The sequence below is a fragment of the Nerophis ophidion genome, linkage group LG19 (genome assembly GCF_033978795.1).
Source record: "Nerophis ophidion isolate RoL-2023_Sa linkage group LG19, RoL_Noph_v1.0, whole genome shotgun sequence".
In the NCBI taxonomy this organism is placed as follows: domain Eukaryota; kingdom Metazoa; phylum Chordata; class Actinopteri; order Syngnathiformes; family Syngnathidae; genus Nerophis; species Nerophis ophidion.
The window spans coordinates 20,499,746-20,520,942 of NC_084629.1; the positions used below are offsets into that span (position 1 = coordinate 20,499,746).

Below are 21,197 nucleotides of genomic sequence, written 5' to 3' on the forward strand. Positions count from 1 at the left end.
ATTATAAATTTGGGGAAAAGTAATGGAAAAAAAAAAAAAGATTAATGAAAGACTAGTATATTATTTAGAGTCAAAAGAAATAATCAAAAAACTAACAAAGTGGTAAATAATGTTCAAGACTGGGGAACGGTTTGAGGTTTAAGATTCTCTGTTGGAAAGACAAAAGTCATACATTTTACAAAGACAAAAGTACAAAACAAGCTCCAAATAAAAACTCTAAGGTGAAAATATAGAAGAGGTACAAGTATTTAAATATTTAGGAATATGGTTTGATAAAAATATGAACTAGTCAACCCACATCAGCAAAATAGATTTGATTAGATTAGATTAGATAGTACTTTATTTATTCCTTCAGGAGTGTTCCTTCCAGAAAATAAAAAAATAGGGGAAAAAGTAAAAAGGTGTTAAATATAATGAGGTCTTTGAGGGGTAATGATTGGGGGGCTGATAGGTTAACGTTGAAAACAATACATGTATATATTTATAACTTTAATTCCATCTGTTATTGATTACGGATGCATTATTTACCAATCTGCTTCAAAAACATGACTTGGGAAAATAGACCGGATCCAGTCACAGGCTTTAAGGTTATGTTGTGGAGCTACTACATCAACCCTAGTGCCAGTATTACAAGTAAAAATGAACGAAAAACCTTTGGACAAGAGGAGAGATCAACTCTCAGCAGTTTATCGGGCAACTTTAAAAGGATCCAAGCAAGGATATCCGACTTGTCCAGTGCTACCAATCTGCCAAGAAAAAGAGAAAACAAAAAAGAATAGTTTTGGGTGGATTATAGGAGACATATGTAATAAAGTTAAAATTGACAATATTAAAGTTAGTCCTACAGTACCAATGCCTGCAATACCACCGTGGATGTTTGATAACCCAAAAGAAAACATGCAATTACTAAAGAATAGAAATTTAAATAGTTACCGGATAGAAAAATGGATTGAGATATGATATATACGGATGCATCAAAAACTATATAAAAAAAAATAAAGGTAAGAGCTGTAGCAGTTATCCCACAAGGAAACATAGTATTAAATAAAATAATCAGTGATAAACTATCTGTTTTTACGGGGGAATTGGTAGCAATTTATATGGCAGTTAACTGGATAGAGGAAAACAAAGCAAGGAAAGTAGTTGTGTGCTCGCAGTCCAACAGTGCATTGATGAGCATAAAAAACATAGCATCAGAAACAAGACAAGATTTAGTTTATGAAATAGTTCAGGCAATCTATAGAATAAATAAAGCGGGAGGTGTGGTAACATTTCTTTGGGTTCCTTGGAAGATATTGTAGGATGGAATTCACAACACATAGGATATAAAGCATTATACACGTATTTAAAAAACATTGGGTTAAATAAAAGAATATAGAGTAGGGATCCATCTTGATCCACACTCCATTTCAACCAGAAGGTTGCTTGGCGGAAACAACCGCCCACCTCCGGAATCAGTCCCCGCCCATTCCCCTTAGGCGCGAAATTCATTTGAGCGAAAGACATTGGAATGAGAGGAGCTCTTTAAAGCTCCTGAGAATCTTAAAAAGCTTACAGAAAACGAGAAAAACTTACAGCGGGTGCCTGTCGGACATTCACCGTCGTTTTCGATGATTTCCCCTCGGAGCAAGGATTCGATGTCTGGAGTCTTTGGCGCAATCAAGCCTTCTCCTCTGCCTGGAACGGCCGTTGACGGACCCGCCAGCTTTAAGGGAGACCAGTGAGCAAGAGATGTAAACGGAAAATCTGTAAGTAAATATATGTATATATGTATCGTATACCGCATGTTTTTTTTCTTGTAAAATGAGAATCATTTGACTCACCAGACTGCGATTGTGTTAAAACGATCGCGTTAGGATCTTACGGCAAATCCTCTATGAAACTAAATAATGAATACACATAATATTAAATAATTTGAAGGTTTAAACACACCTCGAAAATCATCTTCCAACTTTGTAAGACCGTTTAAGCAAAGTTCATCGTCTTTCACTTCGTCGTCATCGGCTGTTAAAAAAAAAAAGGTATTACATCGTCGTACAAGTGCAATGCTTTTAACGTTTAAATGCTTAAATGGAGTTAAACCAATGTCTAATAACATGGTAAAGCAGAGGTAATGGTGTGTGTGTGTGTGTGTGTGTGTGTGTGTGTGTGTGTGCGTGTGTGTGTGTGTGTGTATGTGTGTGTGTGTGTGTGTGTGTGTGCGTGCGTGTGTGTGTGTGTGCGTGCGTGTCCTGTTGATTCAAACGGTCATAAACATTTAAACTGTCAGATGGGAAGTCAGTAAAAACTGAACCCTCCTTTTGTCCCCCAAACTGACCTGTTGATTCAAACGACCGTAAAGACCAGTTGCTACGTGACACTGTGTTCTGCGATAGTTTTTTCCATCTGTTTAAATATGTTTTCGTGAGGTACGGAAGTTGTTTCAGTGCGTACGAATGTGTGTGTGTGTGTGTGTGTGTGTGTGTGTGTGTGTGTGTGTGTGTGTGTGTGTGTGTGTGTGTGTGTGTGTGTGTGTGTGTGTGTGCGTGCGTGCGTGCGTGCGTGCGTGCGTGCGTGCGTGCGTGTGTGTGTGTGTGTGCGTGTGTGTGTGTGTGTGTGTGTGAAGTGTGTGTGTGTGTGTGTGTGTGTGTGTGTGTGTGTGTGTGTGTGTGTGTGTGTGTGTGTGTGTGTGTGTGCGTGTGTGTGCGTGTCCACCAAAAACTTCCCAATCCACGGTAGATAACGATGAAAATATCGAGAAAGGGCTTCCGTCTCTTCTTTCTTTTAGCTGAAAACTGAATACGATTTAGAAACACTCGACTTTTTTGCGGAGCGTCAATGTAAGTTTTATTATTTTTATAAATCGAAACAGGCGTTTCACTAATCATGACCGAATCGAACAAAGTCTTTACGCTAACGTATAAAGCTCCAAATAATGACTAAGCCTTACATTGCCCTTTTGTACCCCTCCTCTGCGTGTGTGTGTGTGTGTGTGTGTGTGTGTGTGTGTGTGTGTGTGTGTGTGTGTGTCTGTGTGTCTGTGCGTGTCTGTGTCTGTGTGTGTGTGTGTGTGTGTGTGTGTGTGAAGTGCGTGCGTGTCCACATCTCCACACGTAACATTCCCAGCCATCAATACATCGAAATCTGGAAGTTGTTTCAAACGATCGTAAACATTTAAACTATCAAATATATGGTCACATGCTGCTCAGATGACATTGCTTTCTTAAAAAAACTGAACCCTCCTCTGTTCCCTGTCAGGTCTTAACTCCACCCTCTTCCTGGTTTAACCACTCCCACCGCAGGTCTTAACTCTGCCCTCTTTCTGTTTAAAACTCCACCCTCTTCCTGGTTTAACCACTCCCACCGCAGGTCTTAACTCCACCCTCTTCCGGGTAAGCCACACCCACTTGACCTTGACATTTGAACCTGACCTTTGACTTTGACCTTTGACTTTGACCTTTAACCTTGACCCCTCATAAATCATTAACCTTTGAACTTGACCCCTCATAAATCATTGACCTTTGACCTTGAGGGGTCATAAATCATTGTTTTATGGGGGGTCATAAATCACTTTTGACTAAAGGTAGGGACTTAAATTCTCTTCTTGCGCCTGCTGGGTACCATCCACCAATCACCTCTTGTCTGTCCTTCCCTTTCTTCTCACCTCGTTCACTCCTTGTTTCCTTCCTCCTTCCTCCTCTTATCTCCTCCCCTCTTTCTCGCCATGCGCGTGTGTGAGAGAGAGAGGAAGAAAGAGAGAAAGAGGCGGCTTTAAGAGCTGCTTTCTGGCAGATGAGGGTCCACAAGACAAGACGTGTCCTCCTCCTGGATTATTTTTCAGGAGGACAAATTTATGAATTAAAACCATTTTTTCTCTGCTGGAACGAATATGGCGGATAATTTTGTCTTCAGCGTCCAAAAAAAAGGAGGGATGAAGAGAAAAACAACTCCCTCAACTTGACATCTGGCTTTATTTTTCACAGCTACAGAGGACAAAAAAGTGACTTTTCCGGCGCAAAAAGATGCAACTAACCTTTGAATGAATACAGGAATAACAAATGATGTAAAAATGAATAAAAGTGCAGCACGATCATAAAAAGTAAAGAGAAAAAAAGAAAGTGAAGGAAGATGGCAGGAAGAGAAGAATAAAGAGCAGCACAAACGACAAGAAGAAGAAAATAAAGACTTGTGACCATGAAGTATCCCCTCACCATCACCATCACCATCATCTTCCTCCACTCGGCGGCGGCGGGGAGCGTGACCAAAGTTCAGCTAGAGCGTTGGGTCCGCTCGGGCCTTCAGTCCCTGCAGTGGGAGCAGCTGGAGCTCTGCCTGCGCATGTCCTCGCGCTCGCCGGCCGAGTGCAGGCGCCTCGCCCACCTGCCGCCCTCCGCCGTGGCCGTCTACGCCTCCGAGCCGCGCCGCGCCGCAGGTGAGATGTCAAAGGTTGAGCTAGGAAGCATCCGTCTATTTTTATGAATATTAAATATTTGTGCAGACGGGGAAAACATGACCTGCATTGTCGTCTTTTTCATAACCGCTTGACAAAGGTTAATGATGCATCAGTAGAAGTCCTATTAACTACTCCAATAAAACAGGCTGACTCTGTTTGGGCGCCAGCAGACTCTGTTTGGGCACCTGTAGACTCTGTTTGCGCTTGCAAAGATTCGGTTTGCACTCGCTAGACTATTAACTACTCCAATAAAATGTTTCATTGATCTTCTCCTAAAAAACAAAACAATCCTGAAAGTGAGATTTTTGTTTTTAACTGGACGATAACAATTTAGGAATTAATTTGTGGAGTATGAATTATGTTCTATCCTTCCTAATTGTACAATTTTTTTTACATCCTCAAAACGGTACCAATATCCACATGTATGAAACGCTCTCTGTGTGCCTGGGACTCTGCACTCGCTAGACTCTGTTTGGGCGCCTGAATACTCTGTTTGCGCTTGCAAGGACTCTATTTTCACTCGCTAAACTCTGTTTGAGCACGTGCGGACTCTGTTTGCGCTTGCAAGGACTCTGTTTGCACTCCCTAGACTCTGTTTGGGCGCCTATAGATTGTTTGCGCTTGCAAGGACTATGTTTACAATAGTTAGACTCTGAGCACGTGCGGACTCTGTTTGCAGTCACTAGAATCTGTTTGCACTCTCAAGAACTCTGTTTGCACTCATGCGGACTCTGTTTGGGCCCCTCTATACTCTGTTTGCGCTTGCAAGGACTTGAGCCCGTGTGGACTCTGCGCTTGCAAGGACCCTGTTTGCACTCAGGCAGACTCTGTTTGGGCGCCAGCAGACTCTGTTTAGGCACCTGTAGACTCTGTTTGCGCTTGCAAGAATTCTGTTTGCACTCGCTAGACTCTATTTGAGCGCGTGTGGACTCTCTTTGCACTCGCTAGACTGTTTGGGCGCCTATAGACTTTGCACTCACACAGACTGTGTTTGCAATCGCTGGCCTCTGTTTGCACTTGCAAGGACTCTGTTTGCACTCTCTAGACTCTGTTTGGGCGCCTATAGACTGTTTGCGCTTGCAAGGACTATGTTTACAATAGTTAGACTCTGAGCACGTGCGGACTCTGTTTGGACTCACTAGAATCTGTTTGCACTTGCAAGAACTCTGTTTGCACTCACGCGGACTCTTTTTGGGCCCCTCTATACTCTGTTTGCGCTTGCAAGGACTCTGTTTGCACTCGCTAGACTCTGATTGAGCGCGTGTGGACTCTGCGCTTGCAAGGACTCTGTTTGCACTCAGGCAGACTCTGTTTGGGCGCCAGCAGACTCTGTTTGGGCACCTGTAGATTCTGTTTGCGCTTGCAAGAATTCTGTTTGCACTTGCTAGACTCTATTTGAGCGCGTGTGGACTCTGTTTGCGCTTGCATGGACTCTGTTTGCACTCGCTAGACTGTTTGGGCGCCTATAGACTGTTTGCACTCACACGGACTCTGTTTGCAATCGTTGGCCTCCGTTTGCGCTTGCAAGGACTCTGTTTGCACTCCCTAGACCCTATTTGGGCGCCTATAGACTGTTTGCGCTTGCAAGGACTATGTTTACATTCGCTAGACTCTGAGCACGTGCGGACTCTGTTTGCACTCACTAGACTCTGTTTGCACTTGCAAGAACTGTGTTTGCACTCATGCAGACTCTGTTTGGACGCCTGTAGACCCTGTTTGCACTTGCAAGAACTCTGTTTGCACTCATGCGGACTCTGTTTGGGCGCTTGGATATGCTGTTTGCGCTTGCAAGGACTGTTTGCACTCGCTAGACTCTGTTTGAGCCCGTGCAGACTCTGCGCTTGCAAGGACTCTGTTTGCACTCAAGCAAACTATGTTTGAGCGCTTGGGGACTCTGTTTGCGCTTGCAAGGACTGTGTTTGCACTCGCTAGACTCTGTTTGCGCGTGTACGGACTCACTTTGCACTCATGCGGACTCTGTTTGGGCACCTGTAGACTCTGTTTGCGCTTGCGAGGACTTCTTGCACTCGTTAGGCTCTGTTTGCGCTAACGTAGACTCTGTTTGCGTAAACAGAGTCCAAATCCACTAAAACAGAGTCCACGCAAGAGTAAACAGTGGCTGCGCGAGCGCAGAGTCCGAGCTCAAACACAGTATGCGCAAATACTCAGTCTTAGTAAGCGCAGACAGAGTCCACGAGTGCAGAGTGTGTTTTAGGCATGCCATTGTTTTAACACCAAGGTTTTGCAGGCATTCGACTTTGCGAACACAGTTTTACCATGACCATGTTCACATAGTGGATATTAGCAGTATTTGACAGTAGAGACAGTTACTGTGTATTAGATATGTATCAATATTTAAGCTTCTGAACATGTTTCAAATGTTTAAACCAACAATTTAAAATTCCTAATTATTTACTGTTGATTTCAATGTGTTCCTTTCTACAATACATCATCTCACAGAAAGTTCACAGACTTGACAGAATGTTGCATCCCATGGAAGATGTGGACATCTTCATCCATGCAACAAATACTGGAACTGAGCAGGGTTGTTTTTTGGAATCTCCAAAATCCTCTAGGAATCCCTGACAAAGTGCTCGCCATCCTCCCGGACTCGTCCCCCTCCAGCGTGCTGCCGGGCTCCAAGTTTCGGGCTGCTTTGAGCACGGGTCCTCTGGCAAATGGGAGGGAGAGTCGCCACAGGTACCAGTCGCCTTACCAGTCCTCTGTGGCCCATGATGCAGTGCTGGTGCTGGACCCCAGCCCAGGGGAGAACTTTGGACACCCGGTGGGCCTCTTCTACGTGGACCTGAATGTGACCAAGAAGAGATGCTCCCATCTGGATGGTATTTACTTGGGTGAGTGCATGGGACTTTCTGGGTCTTGGAGCTATCTATCGCTCCTTGCTCTGGGTACCAAAACTCTGTTCCAATACGGTAAACGGTAGTAATCAGACTGAAAAAAGAAGTGTGCTACTATATGTGTGCTCACTATGTGCTAAATGAAATATGAGCATCAACATGACAACACAAGCAAGACGTTTCTCCGCACATGCTTTGTATTGTTGCGGCGTTTCTTGCAATAATCATGACAATTACAATTACCATTGAGTACATGGAGAGTTGAGTACCCATTTAAGTTTCCTTCTTGTTAAAATTGGCGGGATATAGTCCCGCCAATTTATAAAGATATAGTAACTTTGGAAAGTTTGCAAAAAAAAAAAAAACGCTTTGAAATGTAAACAATACCCGTTGCTACTCCAAAGTGGGTCTTTTGTTGTTCATAACTGTTGCAACATCATTAAAAATCATCATTAGAAGGAACTTTTAGGTGGTGTAGGTTTACAAAAGATGCAGCAATTGGTTAGTAAATAGTTGGCAATAGTCTTTGACTTACCAAGTTTTAGTAGTTGTGATAGTAGCGTTCTTTTCTTGAAAGGTCGCCGAGCCTGCTAGTGTGTTTTATTTAGTGTGTGCGAGTACAAAGTTCTGTCCTTAACTGAAGCAGAAGAGACAGTGAAGGTTGGCCGTTTTTGAAAGCCCCCCTTTTAACGCTTGTTGTGTTATGCAAGACAGAGTCCTTGCTGGGTAGGAAGAGTGTCTACAAAAGTCCTATGACACTCAGCAGTTGGTGCATCTGCATCTGATGCCAGCCATATCACAACATTTGTTTTTTGTAACGATTGTGTTAGCTTCAACTCTGTTAAAATGAACTTTATACTTCTGAGATTACTCCTGTTTGTTCCAGTGTACACCACATTTTCTCCCTCAGTTAGTCAGATTTTAGACTTCATTTAGAACAAAAAGACTCGCAGATTATGTAAACAGTCTTTACAGAGACCCAAATTAACACTACCAAATTTTAGATTGTATTAGGGTCACCAACATTAGGATTCTTAAATATTGGCTGAAATATGAAGCATTTGATCTCCCTCCGTTATGGATGGTTATAACTCACCCAAAACCAGTATCTCTTAGGGCTCTGGTTCACCCTCACATCCAATTTTCTACTTCCACTTTTGCAAAAAATCCAATCGTTAAAACCTTGTTGAGAATTTGCGTTCAGTTTAAGCTCTATTTTGGTTTACAGACTATTTCTAGTCTTGAACCGATCACTGGTAATCATTCTTTCCCTCCCTCTCTTGTGGATAATGCCTCTTTAAGATGGGCGAGTCTGGGGATCAACAACATTAAAGAGTTATACTTTGACAAAACTTTTGCTTCTTTCCAACAACTTAGTGATACATTTTCACTCCCTATTCAACACTGTTTTTAGATACCTATAGATATCTACAGATCCACAATTTTGTTCGTAATACTTTTTCCAGGTTTCCAAACTTACTGACTGACAGTTTTTAGATGCTTTTTCTGACACCACTTCCGACTTTAAAAGGATCAATAATTTGTATTTACAATCAAATCTTTTATTGACACCCTGAATCCTTACAATCAGATCAATCAATGAAGTCACTTTGGGAGGGTGACTTAGGATTGACTTTATCTGAGGAATCCGGAAAGAGATTTTAAGTAGAGTTCATAAGTCTTCTATTTGTGCTAAAGTCTTGTGGCATTCACTACTTTGTAAGCTAGAAAACTCATTGTATTAAATTGGAAGGCAACACCGCTGCCTTTCAAGACCCTCCTTAAATTGGACAAAATTAGGCTGACATTAAACGGTGGTTCTGTGAAGTTTCAGGAAGTATGGGTTGGTTTCCTAAAATACGTAAATTAGACTGATCTCAAATGTTTTAACCCCGGTTGAAAAGTATTTGAAAGGTAAAAAATTGATGAGCCCTTTTGTCGTCTTTTGTGTATTGCTCCACCGTGTTGGGGACATACAGGAGTGTATGTCTGTACTTATTTGACCATGGCATGCTTTTTTTCTAGTTTGTTATTTTTATCTTATTCTACATACAATTTTTGTGGGTTACTTGTTTGGGGTAGAAAAAAGACATGTGTTTGATTGTATGTATGAGGACTTTATCCGTTAAAAATGTAATAAACAAAAGTTAAAAAACAAAAAAGAAAATATTATACTACCTGTATTAATATAACAACGTGTTTTTAACGTGGTTGTAACTCATTAGATTGTGCCGGCATACCTAATGAGGAGATCTGTAAGTGCCAATAAGTTGGTGCAAGTCAAAAGTGGCTGATGGCTTCACTGCATACCAAACCCTTGCCTTTTGCTGGTTGAAAACAACACATCAGAGTGGATAAAAGGCCAAGAGGGAGAGCGAACAAAGTGCTGTGGAGCAGAAACAGTCTAGGGGGACAGGAAGTGGATGTAGGATCCCCACAAATCCGGTAAAAGAAACAGCGGCAAAGTGCAAATTGCTGACCCTCTGCTGTGAAAAGGGTTGCAACCAGATGTTGAGGTGAATTTGGGCCTGTGTCTCACGAAAACACAGCAGTCAATTATTCATACATACACAGACACAGACACAGACACAGGAACACATAAACACACGCACACACACACACACACGCACACACACACACACACACGCAGCAGTGGGCCCCCTGCTGGGTTCTGAGGATGGATTTGAGCTGTCCTATTTTTAAGCCTGGTTGTTTTTAAAGCTACTTTAACCTTAGGAAGAAATACAAATAAATAAAAGGTACCTTTTGTAAGTTCAGGTGAAAACATTTCCTGGTCTTGAGCACACTTTAAATATGTTTTGCTGTATCCAAGCTGCTGTATGAGATGATAAGCAATGTTGCTGTTCCAATAGCTGCCTTGACCTGTTGTTGTTTACAATGACATTTGGCTGAGTTCTGTTTGGTCTGAGCTATAGTCTAGCTTTCAAACCTAATATCTATGCTGGGAGCAGCTACAGTATATCACCTGTAATGACCATGGAGAAAGATCCAAGGGAAACATAGATAGAAGGGACCCATTGGGGGACGGCGTGGCGCAGTTGGAATAGAGTGGCTGGGCCAGCAATCTGAGGGTTCCTGGTTCAATCCCCACCTTCTACCATACTAGTCACGTCAGTTGTGTCCTTGAGCAAGACACTTCACCCTTGCTCCTGATGTGTCCTGGTTAGCGCGTTACATGGCAGCTCTCGCCATCAGTGTGTGAATGTGTGTGTGAATTGGTGAATGTGGAAATAGTGTCAAAGCGCTTTGAGTTCCTTAAAAAAAGGTCGAAAAGCGCTATACAAATATAATCCATTTACCATTAGACCCAAGTTGGAGGTATACCAAAAAAGGAATTTCTGGGTATGTCCAAGTACTATTTGTGTGTTGAATTGTAACGTCTCCAATCAGTTTTTCCCCTAGTATGAGTCCATAGGGCAGTGGAACCATTTCATGTTGGGTATTATCTCTGCATAAGAATCAACTGGTCCTAAAAATCTTAGCCCTTATTACTGTAAATTATGTATGTGGAGCTTCAGTGGAGATAGGTATAACTGAGAGTGAGCCAATGAAGTTACCAAATCCTGCAACATCTTAACAGGAAAGCCAACTGTTCAAAGATTACTTAACAGTCATGGCCAAAAACTCTCTTTTTTTGTCTTCAGGAGAGGAGTGTTTAACTCACGCTTTGAAAGGTCGCTGTCAGAACCAGCTGAAGCGCCGTCAAGCCAGGCCCGATAGTCTTGTCAGCCGCCACGGGCACGGTTGGATAGTGGGCGGAAGTCCACAAGGAAGTATCATTAGCAGCTTGTTCAGCGGAAGACTTTGTGAGGTCCATTTCCTACCGCTGGTAGTCGGAGTCAGAGACAGCAACCAGACCCAGAGGCTCAGATGTGTTGGTGGGTTTAGACACTGCTGATTCTGGTGTTGTGGGTTACAGTAGGGAACAAAAATAGTTCCTTATAAGATATTTTGTACCCTTTCTATCAACAGATCATGCAGAATTTGCCAGGTGTCCTCAGCCGGTGTCCATGGGTTCCCCAAGTCTTCCCATCTCCAGCTGTGAGCTGAACAAAAACACCAGACGCTGTCACCAGCAGCCACTCGCCACCCACCTTTCCTGTCGTCTCTACCAGACCTGCGATCATGCGGTGCTCATCTCTGGTAAGATGTTCTTTGGTGACCCAAACCTATAAAGTTAATCTGAAGGCCTTAGCTTCCAACAAAGTACCTACTGGCATTGGAAGCACAATATCTAATCAACATTGTGCTGGTACATTTCAGGTGGATGGAGGCAACAGATTACTTTTCAGCGACATGTGCAGAATCTTCACAGCTTTTACAGAATGCTTCGCATCAACGGTTTCCACAAAGACAACATCAAGACCTTCTTTGCCAGCAGTGGTCACATTCCAGGTAAGACTCCCATCTCAATTGGTTTCTATAAATGTTAGCATAGGTAACTTATTTATCTATATGCTCTCAACACAGATGAGCTGGAGGGTGCCTATTCGGCCACGGAGAAAGCGGTGATCCGTAACCACGTCTCGTACGTCTGCAGGAAACAGCACTGTGCCGACACCCTGGTGCTCTACCTGAACTCGCCCACACGCAGTGACGGCACCATGCTACTGTGGGACGGCAACCTTAACGGCATCGTAAGAGAGACAGGCAGATACTGTAGATGGTCCGGTTGAGGTATTTTCATCAGCTTCTCCTTCCAGGCGGATCTAAAGGAGCGCTACTCGGTCAATGAGCTGTTGGCTGATCTGGCTGGTTGCCGGGCAACCCGGGTTTTGTTGTTCATGGATCAGAGCTACAGCGGTGTTCTGTCCAAAAGGCTGAAAGGATCCCAGAAACATTTTAACGTAGTTCTGATTCAGAGCCAGAAAGGGCCAAATCAGAGCTACCAGGCGATGAGTCCAGGCTGGGAAGACAGCAGCTGGGCCCACATAGGTCCGGCAACCTGCCTTTTAGACCACCTGGAGAAGGTATTTAATCACCCTGATTGTCTGAGTAATGAGTGCTCAAATTTGGTCGAGAGAATTAATGGTTTGACTTTTTTCGTCCCACACTTTCAGATTTGATCATAATGACCTTTTCATACAAAAATATCATAGCAGAAAAGTATTTATCAGCAACTTATTCCTGGTACTTCACACACCCACTGGGAGTCATATCTTTACTGTCCACTGACAACCATGTGTATCAGCAAGGGTCTTAGCTTAAATTACTGGAGTTGTGGTTTGAAACAGGTGCACATTTTTTAAAGGACAGTTTTGGAGGCAAGCGAAGTTACTAGTTAGCGTGAGTAAACATGATTTCCCTGGTTGTTCAGTTACACTAGTTACATTTGTTTAGCAAGAAAACATGGCTGATTATGTTAACACGCGTCACACAGAGATATTTGGTTCTCATGGGACAGCAATAAATATTCAACATTAGCTTCTCTCATCATTCAAACTTAATTTTGACGGGGATTCCATTCTGAACAACAACCTGATTTGCAGAGCACTGGTGCGTCCCAATTGTTGGATCCTTGGGCCGGCCTTCTCAACGTCACCCTGGCTGGTGCACCCTGCAACGCCACACCGCCGCTAACGGCCAGCGAGATGCGGCGAGAATACCAGGGATGCCAGAATCTGCCAACTGCACTCTGGCACAAGAAGTACCGCAGGATCAACTAAAAAAAAACAGGAAGAGAGCCCGTAAAAGACTGACCAGAGAGAGAGTGGAAAACGACTCCCAAGGCACATTAAATACTTGTTAGCGTTCATCACATGCATGTGTAGATGGACAGTAGATGCAATGTGTGTGTTTGGTGTGTGCGCATCTTTTTTGCCCTAACACTGAACTTGTACTGCAACCATGGTGATGACAGCTTATCCCAGGGGGGTGTCTTGAACCTGAATGTCATTTGTGTAGCTATGTGTATGCGTGTGTGGTGGTGCAGTGAGAGTACAGCCACTCTGGTAAGTGTGTTTCTTCAACAGTTCACAACCGCTCTTATTTTTGTCCATGAGTTCGTTTTTCCTGCACGTTTGTTTTGTTCTTTTGTTTCGGTGCCCATATGTTTAACATTGTACAAAAAAAGACAAGGTTGTTTGAGCACTGAAATCTAAAACAATCCACTATTAAGGGCTTGTTTTGGTCTATCTTTTTTCTCAACGATCCACAGCGAGACAACAAAAAAAGATCTGGTTTTGCATATTCGGCATACCAGCAGAATTATACTATAAAAGGTGATGGAAGTGTCTTTAAGCGTCCTAAATAGAGGAGGCAGTTGCAGGGACGCCAAAGTCATGGAAGAAGAAGAAGCTGAGATTGGACTTCAATGATCATGATTAAGATATGAAGCACTGAGACTGCCCTCACTGCTACACCGGCTGGCCATGGCTTTTTAATAAGGCCACATCTCCTGAGTGTATGTGTGTGTGTGTGTGTGCATGCTGAATCACTTGAAACATGAACACACTCTGGTATGAGCTCATTGTTAAAAACTTAAAGTCTACCTTTGATTGCTTTTGTTTTGTACATGCCATCCTTGTCATTTGTTTTGACCGGGCTAAGGCAACAACGCCCCTATTGTGACCACCCCCAGGAGAACGCATCCACCAGACACATGTATTAGGGGCTAGAACTTTAGAACTGAAGAAGCCTGTCGGATGAACCAACGAAACAAGAAGAGTCCAATTGCCTCCACTCAACCTTTGCTCGTTACCCTGACCTTGGTGACTGAGAATCTGCACGGACCTATGAACAAGTATATTGTACAACACAGCAGCAAAACAACCAATGTTGTAATAGTAGAAATGTGCTAACTGCTCAGTAAGAAGCATTAGCACTGAAAAGCTCAAGAAGTGTAAGGCGGATGACTTTTTCCAACAACACATCTTAAAGCGCATGCCGAGCAGACCAGTCGTCATACTTCAAATGCAGTTGCAGGTAATAAAAGGTCAATCTTGAGGTTGCCCACAACCACAACCGTAAATACCATTGTGTATGAAACCATGAGACCCCAGCAGGTATATAGCGACCGCGATTAACTGAATAGATGTTAATTGGAGCGTTTACAGAAACCATCGTGTTGAAAATGTTGTTGTGTGCGTTTATTCACAGTCTGTGTACATATGATGAAACCACAACTAAACCCAAGTGTTTCTAGGAGCATGCAGTACAATATATCACGGAATGTACTCAATAAAGAGCTTTTAGAAACGTTCAGAACTGTCTGATTTTTTTAATCAACACGGCCAAGATTTTGTTGAATTTGCAGCCAACATACGAGTAATTGGACGTGAACAGTCAAAGGGACTGAACTGTGCAGCTTGATGTGCGAGCGGGTATAAAACACAACATACTTTGTGTGACCCTGGTGTCTCAAAGGGTTTTAGTTATTTGTCGGGCTTTTATTCCTCACCAGACACCGTTCACACAGAAATGCTCCATCTGTCTCTGTCTAAGCTACCCTCGGGCGGCTCATATAGTTTTACTCCAAACGCTAACCTTTGACACAGGCACTCACGACCCATCAAGATGTTTTTACCAAAACAAGGCAGGTCACACAACCAGCTCCGCAAATAACGACGGTTTGACACTCAGGTACCCAAGCAAAAATATAATTAAGGCAGCAGCAGAATCTTTTGGTTTATCTTATTTCAGCAAACCCAACTCAAGAAAACAGACACATTGATGTATAATGTTTGAATTAACGACAAAAGAATGCAGTGTTGAATTGTTCCTCATTTAGTTTGATCCCAAACTAAACTCTTGTAAAATTCCAAATTTCCTAAGCATATAAGTTAGATAATTTATGGCAGTTTTGAGCCGCAACCCTCTGGTAGGAGGGGGTTGTGGTGTGGTCATTATATTCGTCTAACACAAGGATGTCCAAAGTGCGGACCGGGGGCCATTTGCGGCTCGAAGCTAATTGTTTACCGGCCCGCCACACATTCTGGAAATGCTATTGCAAAAATAAAAAAGAACATTAAAAATATTGGAATGAGGTGAAATCTATCAAGAAAAAGTTGCAATGTTGACACAAACCTGCCATGCAGGCTGTTTTTTTTCTTCTTTTGTCTTTATTTTACCATGTACAAACTATCTTTACCATGAATTGATTAACGTGGACCCCGACTTAAACAAGTTGAAAAACTTATTCGGGTGTTACCAGTAAGTGGTCAATTGTACGGAATATGTACTGTAGGGGCTGTCTTGGTTGACAAGACTCTGCAGCATCGCGTGGACATCGGGGGCGGTACCTCTGGATTGGCAGACCGGGGTGGTGGTCCCTCTCTTTAAGAAGGGGGACCGGAGGGTGTGTTCCAACTATCGTGGGATCACACTCCTCAGCCTTCCCGGTAAGGTTTATTCAGGTGTACTGGAGAGGAGGCTACGCCGGATAGTCGAACCTCGGATTCAGGAGGAACAGTGTGGTTTTCGTCCTGGTCGTGGAACTGTGGACCAGCTCTATACTCTCGGCAGGGTTCTTGAGGGTGCATGGGAGTTTGCCCAACCAGTCTACATGTGCTTTGTGGACTTGGAGAAGTCATTCGACCATGTCCCTCGGGAAGTCTTGTGGGGAGTGCTCAGAGAATATGGGGTATCGGACTGTCTTATTGTGGCAGTCCGATCCCTGTACGATCAGTGTCAGAGCTGGGTCCGCATTGCTGGCAGTAAGTCGGACACGTTTCCAGTGAGGGTTGGACTCCGCCAAGGCTGCCCTTTGTCACCAATTCTGTTCATAACTTTTATGGACAGAATTTCTAGGCGCAGTCAAGGCTTTGAGGGGTTCCGGTTTGGTGGCCGCGGGATTAGGTCTCTGGTTTTTGCAGACGATGTGGTCCTGTTGGCTTCATCTGGCCGGGATCTTCAGCTCTCACTGGATCGGTTCGCAGCCGAGTGTGAAGCGGCCGTAATGAGAATTAGCACCTCCAAATCCAAGTCCATGGTTCTCTCCCGGAAAAGGGCGGAGTGCCATCTCCGGGTTGGTGAAGAGACCCTGCCCCAAGTGGAGGAGTTCAAGTACCTAGGAGTCTTGTTCACGAGTGGGGGAAGAGTGGATCGTGAGATCGACAGGCGGATCGGTGCGGCGTCTTCAGTAATGCGGACGTTGTACCGATCCGTTGTGGTGAAGAAGGAGCTGAGCCAGAAGGCAAAGCTCTCAATTTCTCGGTCGATCTACGTTCCCATCCTCACCTATGGTCATGAGCTTTGGGTCATGACCGAAAGGATAAGATCCCGGGTACAAGCGGCCGAAATGAGTTTCCTCCGCCGTGTGGCGGGGCTCTCCCTTAGAGCTGGGGTGAGAAGCTCTGTCATCCGGGAGGAACTCAAAGTAAATCCGCTGCTCCTCCACATCGAGAGGAGCCAGATGAGGTGGTTCGGGCATCTGGTCAGGATGCCACCCGAACGCCTCCCTAGGGAGGTGTTTAGGGCACGTCCAACCGGTAGGAGGCCACGGGGAAGACCCAGGACACGTTGGGAAGACTATGTCTCCCGGCTGGCCTGGGAACGCCTTGGGATCCCCCGGGAAGAGCTAGACAAAGTGGCTGGGGAGAGGGAAGTCTGGGCTTCCCTGCTTAGGCTGCTGCCCCCGCGACCCGACCTTGGATTGGCGGAAGAAGATGGATGGATGGATGGATGTACTGTACTGTGCAATCTACTCATTACAAGTTTCAATCAATCAATTATTTATTTTATATTTTTTTCCCATTGCTAAAAACAAAAATCCATTTTATAATGAAATATTTTCAAAGCTCCAAATAGTTAAAAAAAATTCACTTTAAAATGTTTTATGTGGTAATTATTGCACATATTGTGCAGTTGCCATATAAAAACAAAGTTTTATTTGACAAAAGAGCATAAAACAAACAAAATAATAGTTAAAACGTAAAATTTACAGATATATCTGAAGTTGATCTCGTAAATTAAGTGTTGAAAGTTTAAAAAAAACTAATAAAAACGTATCACTTTCTGAGTGGGGCACCTTTTGGATCCCAAATATATTTAGAGGTATTTTATTTATCTTTTCACTGTGATTACTCAAAAATAATAAAGAATTAAAATCAAAGGTGTCCTGCATTATTGATCTGTTAGGGCTCTAATTACTAAATACTGCATATTTCAGTTTTACTATTAAAAGAACATGTTTCTGACAGAAATGCCATAAAACGTTTTTTGTTTTTTTTTAGTTTATATAGAGATTTACTGTAAGCGTTAAATAAAAAATAAATAAAAAAATTTGACACATTTTTTACATTTTATTAACTGTGACCCTTTATGGTCCCCAGGATCCCTAAAGGTAAAATAATTTTGAAAAATCCATAAATTTTGTTATGGTTTTAAAATGAAAACTATCAAAAAGGCCCCAGCATGCTTTAATTTTTCCGTGTGCGGCCCTCAGTAGAAAATGTTTGGACACCCTTGATCTAACGCTATGTATTGTGTTTGTGTAAAGAGCATTCACACATATAACGTTCGACACCAAAATCAATACATTTTAACTTCATCATATTTTGACTTTTTTTTGTTTCCCTTCTTCTCCCCAGGTTTTCATCCAATCGAAACCGTTTTAGTATCAACATTTGTATCCAAAGAGTATCCACATTTTCCAGGATTTTTTCCTTTTAAAAATAAATAGGCCAATTTTCAAACTTGCACCGACATTTATCACCCGATTCGAACCGTTCGACAATTTACTTATTCCACTCACCCTAGGCATTCAAGGCAAAATGTTTTCCAGTTCTTAAAATACCATTTTTTTCAGGATTACCAGGAACTTTCTCCTATTAAAAATTAATGGGCAATATACAAACTTCTTTATATCCCACATTTCTCCTCTGATTCCAGCAACCACTCACTCCACTCAGCATAGACATTCAAGCCAACAAGTATTGCAGTTCACAAAATTCACAGATTAGCAGTAATTACCAGTAATTCTGTCCCATTTAAAATGAATGGGCAATATACAAACCTCTCAATATTCCACATATCTCATGCGATTCAAACTGTTCCACCATTCTCACTCTTAACTCTTCATGGACATTCAAACCAACAAGATCCTGGTTCTGAAAATCCTCTGATTACCTAGAATTACTGAGCCATTTAAAACAAAATGTTTCCCAGTTCCGAAAATATCCGGTTTTCACAGAATTACAAGGAACTTTCTCCTATTAAAAATGAATGGGCAATATACAAACCTCTTTATAGCCCACATTTCTCATCCGATTCCAGCACCCACACACTGCACTCACTCTGGACTTTCAAGACAAAAAGTATTGCAGTTCAAAAATGTCACAGATTACCAGCAATTACTAGGGATTTTACAATGAATGGGAAATATACAACCCTCTCAAAATACCACGTTTGTCATCCGATTCAAACAGTTCCCCCATTCACACACTCCACTCATCATGGACATTCAAACCAACAAGATATCAGTCCTGAAAATGGCCTGATTATCCAGAATTACTTTGAGATTCAAAGCAAAATGTTTTCCAGTTTCGAAAATACTCGGTTTTCGTGGAATTACTGAGGACTCTTTCCTATTAAAAATGAATGGGCAATATACAAACCTCTTCATATCCCACATTTCTCATCTGATTCCAGCACCCAAACATTCCACTCACCCTGGATATTCAAGCCAACAAGTATCGCAGTTCACAAAATTCACAGATGACCAGTAATTACCAGGAATGTCTTCCCATTTGAAAAGAATGGGCAATATACAAACCTCTCAAGATCCAGCATTTCTCATGCAATCCAAACATGCAATTCAAACTCAACTCATCCTGGACATTCAAACCAACAAGTTCCCGGTTCTGAATTACAAGGAATTGTTCCTCTTTTGAAAATAAATTCCCAATATTCAAACTTCAACATACCCCACATTTCTCAATGGATTTGAACGGATCTAAAGTCAAAATGCTCCTTGGTAGCATGCTAACATATTTTTTTAGCTAATTTCCCAGACGTACACATTAGAGTCACATAACTTGGTACTTGACAAATTGACACGAGCTAACTGTTAGCACGATAAAATGCTTATGTAGGCACTAAGAGTTAGCTCTAACCACAACACTTGAAACATACCCCAAAAGACTTGACATATCTCCAAAAGACCTTCACTATACCACAAAAGACTTGAAACATACCCTAAAAGACTTGAAATATAGTCCAGAAAAAACTCGGAACATACCCCAAAATACTTGAAATATAGCCTTAAAGACTTGAAATATATCCTAAAAGACTTTAAATATACCCCTAAATTCTTGAAAAAATACATCAAAATAATTGAAATATCTCCAAAAGACTTGAATTAGACCCCAAAAGACTTAAAACATACCCCAAAAGATTTTAAATATATCGTAAAAACTTGAAACATACCCCAAAATACTTAAAACATACACTAAAAGACTTGAAACATACACCAAAAGACTTGAAACGTAACCAAAAATACTTTTAAAATACGCCAAAAACCTTGAAACATACCTTAAAAGATTTGAAACATACCCTAAAAGACTTAAAACTTGAACCAAAATACTTGATCTATACACTAAAAGACTTGAAACATACCCTAAAAGACTTAAAATATATCCTAAAAAACTTAAAACATACCCGGAAATACTTAAATCATACCCTAAAAGACTTAAAATATACCCCCAAAGTCTTGAAAAATAGACCAACAAACTAGAAATATACACCGAAATACTTGAAAGATGCCCTAACAAACTAGTAATATATCCTAAAAAACTTTAAATATACCCCAAACAACATTAAACATAACCAGAAACACTTGAATCATAATAAAAAAAAACTTGAAACTTACCCAAAAAGTATTTAGACATACCTCAAAACACTTCAAATATACCTCGAAGGTCTTGAAACATACTCCAAAACACTTGACATATCTCCAAAAGACATTAACTATACCCCAAAAGACTCGAAAAATAACCTAAAAATTGTGAAATATATCCTAAAAAACTTTAAACATACCCCAAAAGACTTGAAACATACCCTAAAAGACTTGAAATATATCCTAAAAAACTAAAGGTTTACCTCAAAATTCCTGAAAACATACTCCAAATGATTTGAACTATACCCCAAAAGACTTAAAACATACCCTAAAAGACTTGAAATATAGTCCAAAAAAACTTGAAACATGCCCCAAAATACTTTAAATATACCCAAAAAGACTTAAAACATACACCGAAAAACTTGAAACATACCCCCAAAAGACTTTAAACATAACCCAAAATATATGAAACATACACCAAAAGACCTAAAATATATCCTAAAGGACTTGAAATATACCCCAAAAGTCTTGAAAAATACACCAACAGACTTGAAATGTATCCCAAAAGACTTGAAACATACAAAAGTATTTAATCAAATATTTTAAAACACTTGAAATATACCCCACTAGTCTTGAAACATACCACAAAACACTTGAAATATACACCAAAAGTCTTGAAACATACCACAAAAGTATTTAATCAAATATTTTAAAACACTTGAAATATACCCCACTAGTCTTGAAACATACAACAAAACACTTGAAATATACACCAAAAGTCTTGAAACATACCACAAAAGTATTTAATCAAATATTTTAAAACACTTGAAATATACCCCACTAGTCTTGAAACATACAACAAAACACTTGAAATATACACCAAAAGTCTTGAAACATACCCCAAAAGTCTTGAAACATACTCCAAAGACTTGAAACAGACCACAAAACACTTTAAAAATATACACCAAAAGTCTTGACACAAACTCCAAAACACTTTTACTTTTTCATTTGTGAAAAGAATAAAAAATCGGGTATAATTTTCTTTCTACTTCCGGATTGGGTGGTGCTTTGTGTCAGTCTTTTTCCATAAAATAAAGGTATAGTTATAGTT

At 41.5% G+C, this 21,197-nt stretch overlaps 1 protein-coding gene and 2 long non-coding RNA genes across 3 annotated transcripts; 1 reads left to right on the forward strand and 2 right to left on the reverse strand.

Annotated features, from left to right (window-relative positions):
* Positions 1-130: 130 nt before the first annotated feature.
* On the reverse strand, positions 131-1,670 carry LOC133538160 (uncharacterized). Its single transcript, XR_009802939.1, has 2 exons — positions 1,576-1,670; positions 131-746 (listed from the first exon to the last, which is right to left on the reverse strand). It is a non-coding gene; the product is annotated as an uncharacterized LOC133538160 (long non-coding RNA).
* A 2,061-nt stretch (positions 1,671-3,731) lies between these two features.
* On the forward strand, positions 3,732-14,504 carry LOC133538158 (uncharacterized). The gene is made up of 8 exons (XM_061879517.1): positions 3,732-4,411; positions 7,009-7,287; positions 10,956-11,189; positions 11,284-11,454; positions 11,575-11,706; positions 11,782-11,948; positions 12,015-12,281; positions 12,801-14,504. The coding sequence occupies exons 1-8, from the start codon at positions 4,174-4,176 to the stop codon at positions 12,975-12,977; spliced, it is 1,665 nt and encodes a 554-aa protein (XP_061735501.1). The 5' UTR covers positions 3,732-4,173; the 3' UTR covers positions 12,978-14,504.
* Positions 3,800-8,538, reverse strand: LOC133538159 (uncharacterized). The gene is made up of 2 exons (XR_009802938.1): positions 7,826-8,538; positions 3,800-7,238 (listed from the first exon to the last, which is right to left on the reverse strand). It is a non-coding gene; the product is annotated as an uncharacterized LOC133538159 (long non-coding RNA).
* Positions 14,505-21,197: the final 6,693 nt, after the last annotated feature.

What these genes read in the sequence shown, in the direction of transcription:
- LOC133538158 (XM_061879517.1), top strand. Translation starts at nt 4,174, where the DNA reads ATGAAGTATCCCCTCACCATCACCATCACCATCATCTTCCTCCACTCG. An exon ending in CGAGCCGCGCCGCGCCGCAG is followed by an intron (nt 4,412 to 7,008) that starts GTGAGATGTCAA and finishes AAAATCCTCTAG; the next exon opens with GAATCCCTGACAAAGTGCTC. An exon ending in TTTTAGACCACCTGGAGAAG is followed by an intron (nt 12,282 to 12,800) that starts GTATTTAATCAC and finishes CCTGATTTGCAG; the next exon opens with AGCACTGGTGCGTCCCAATT.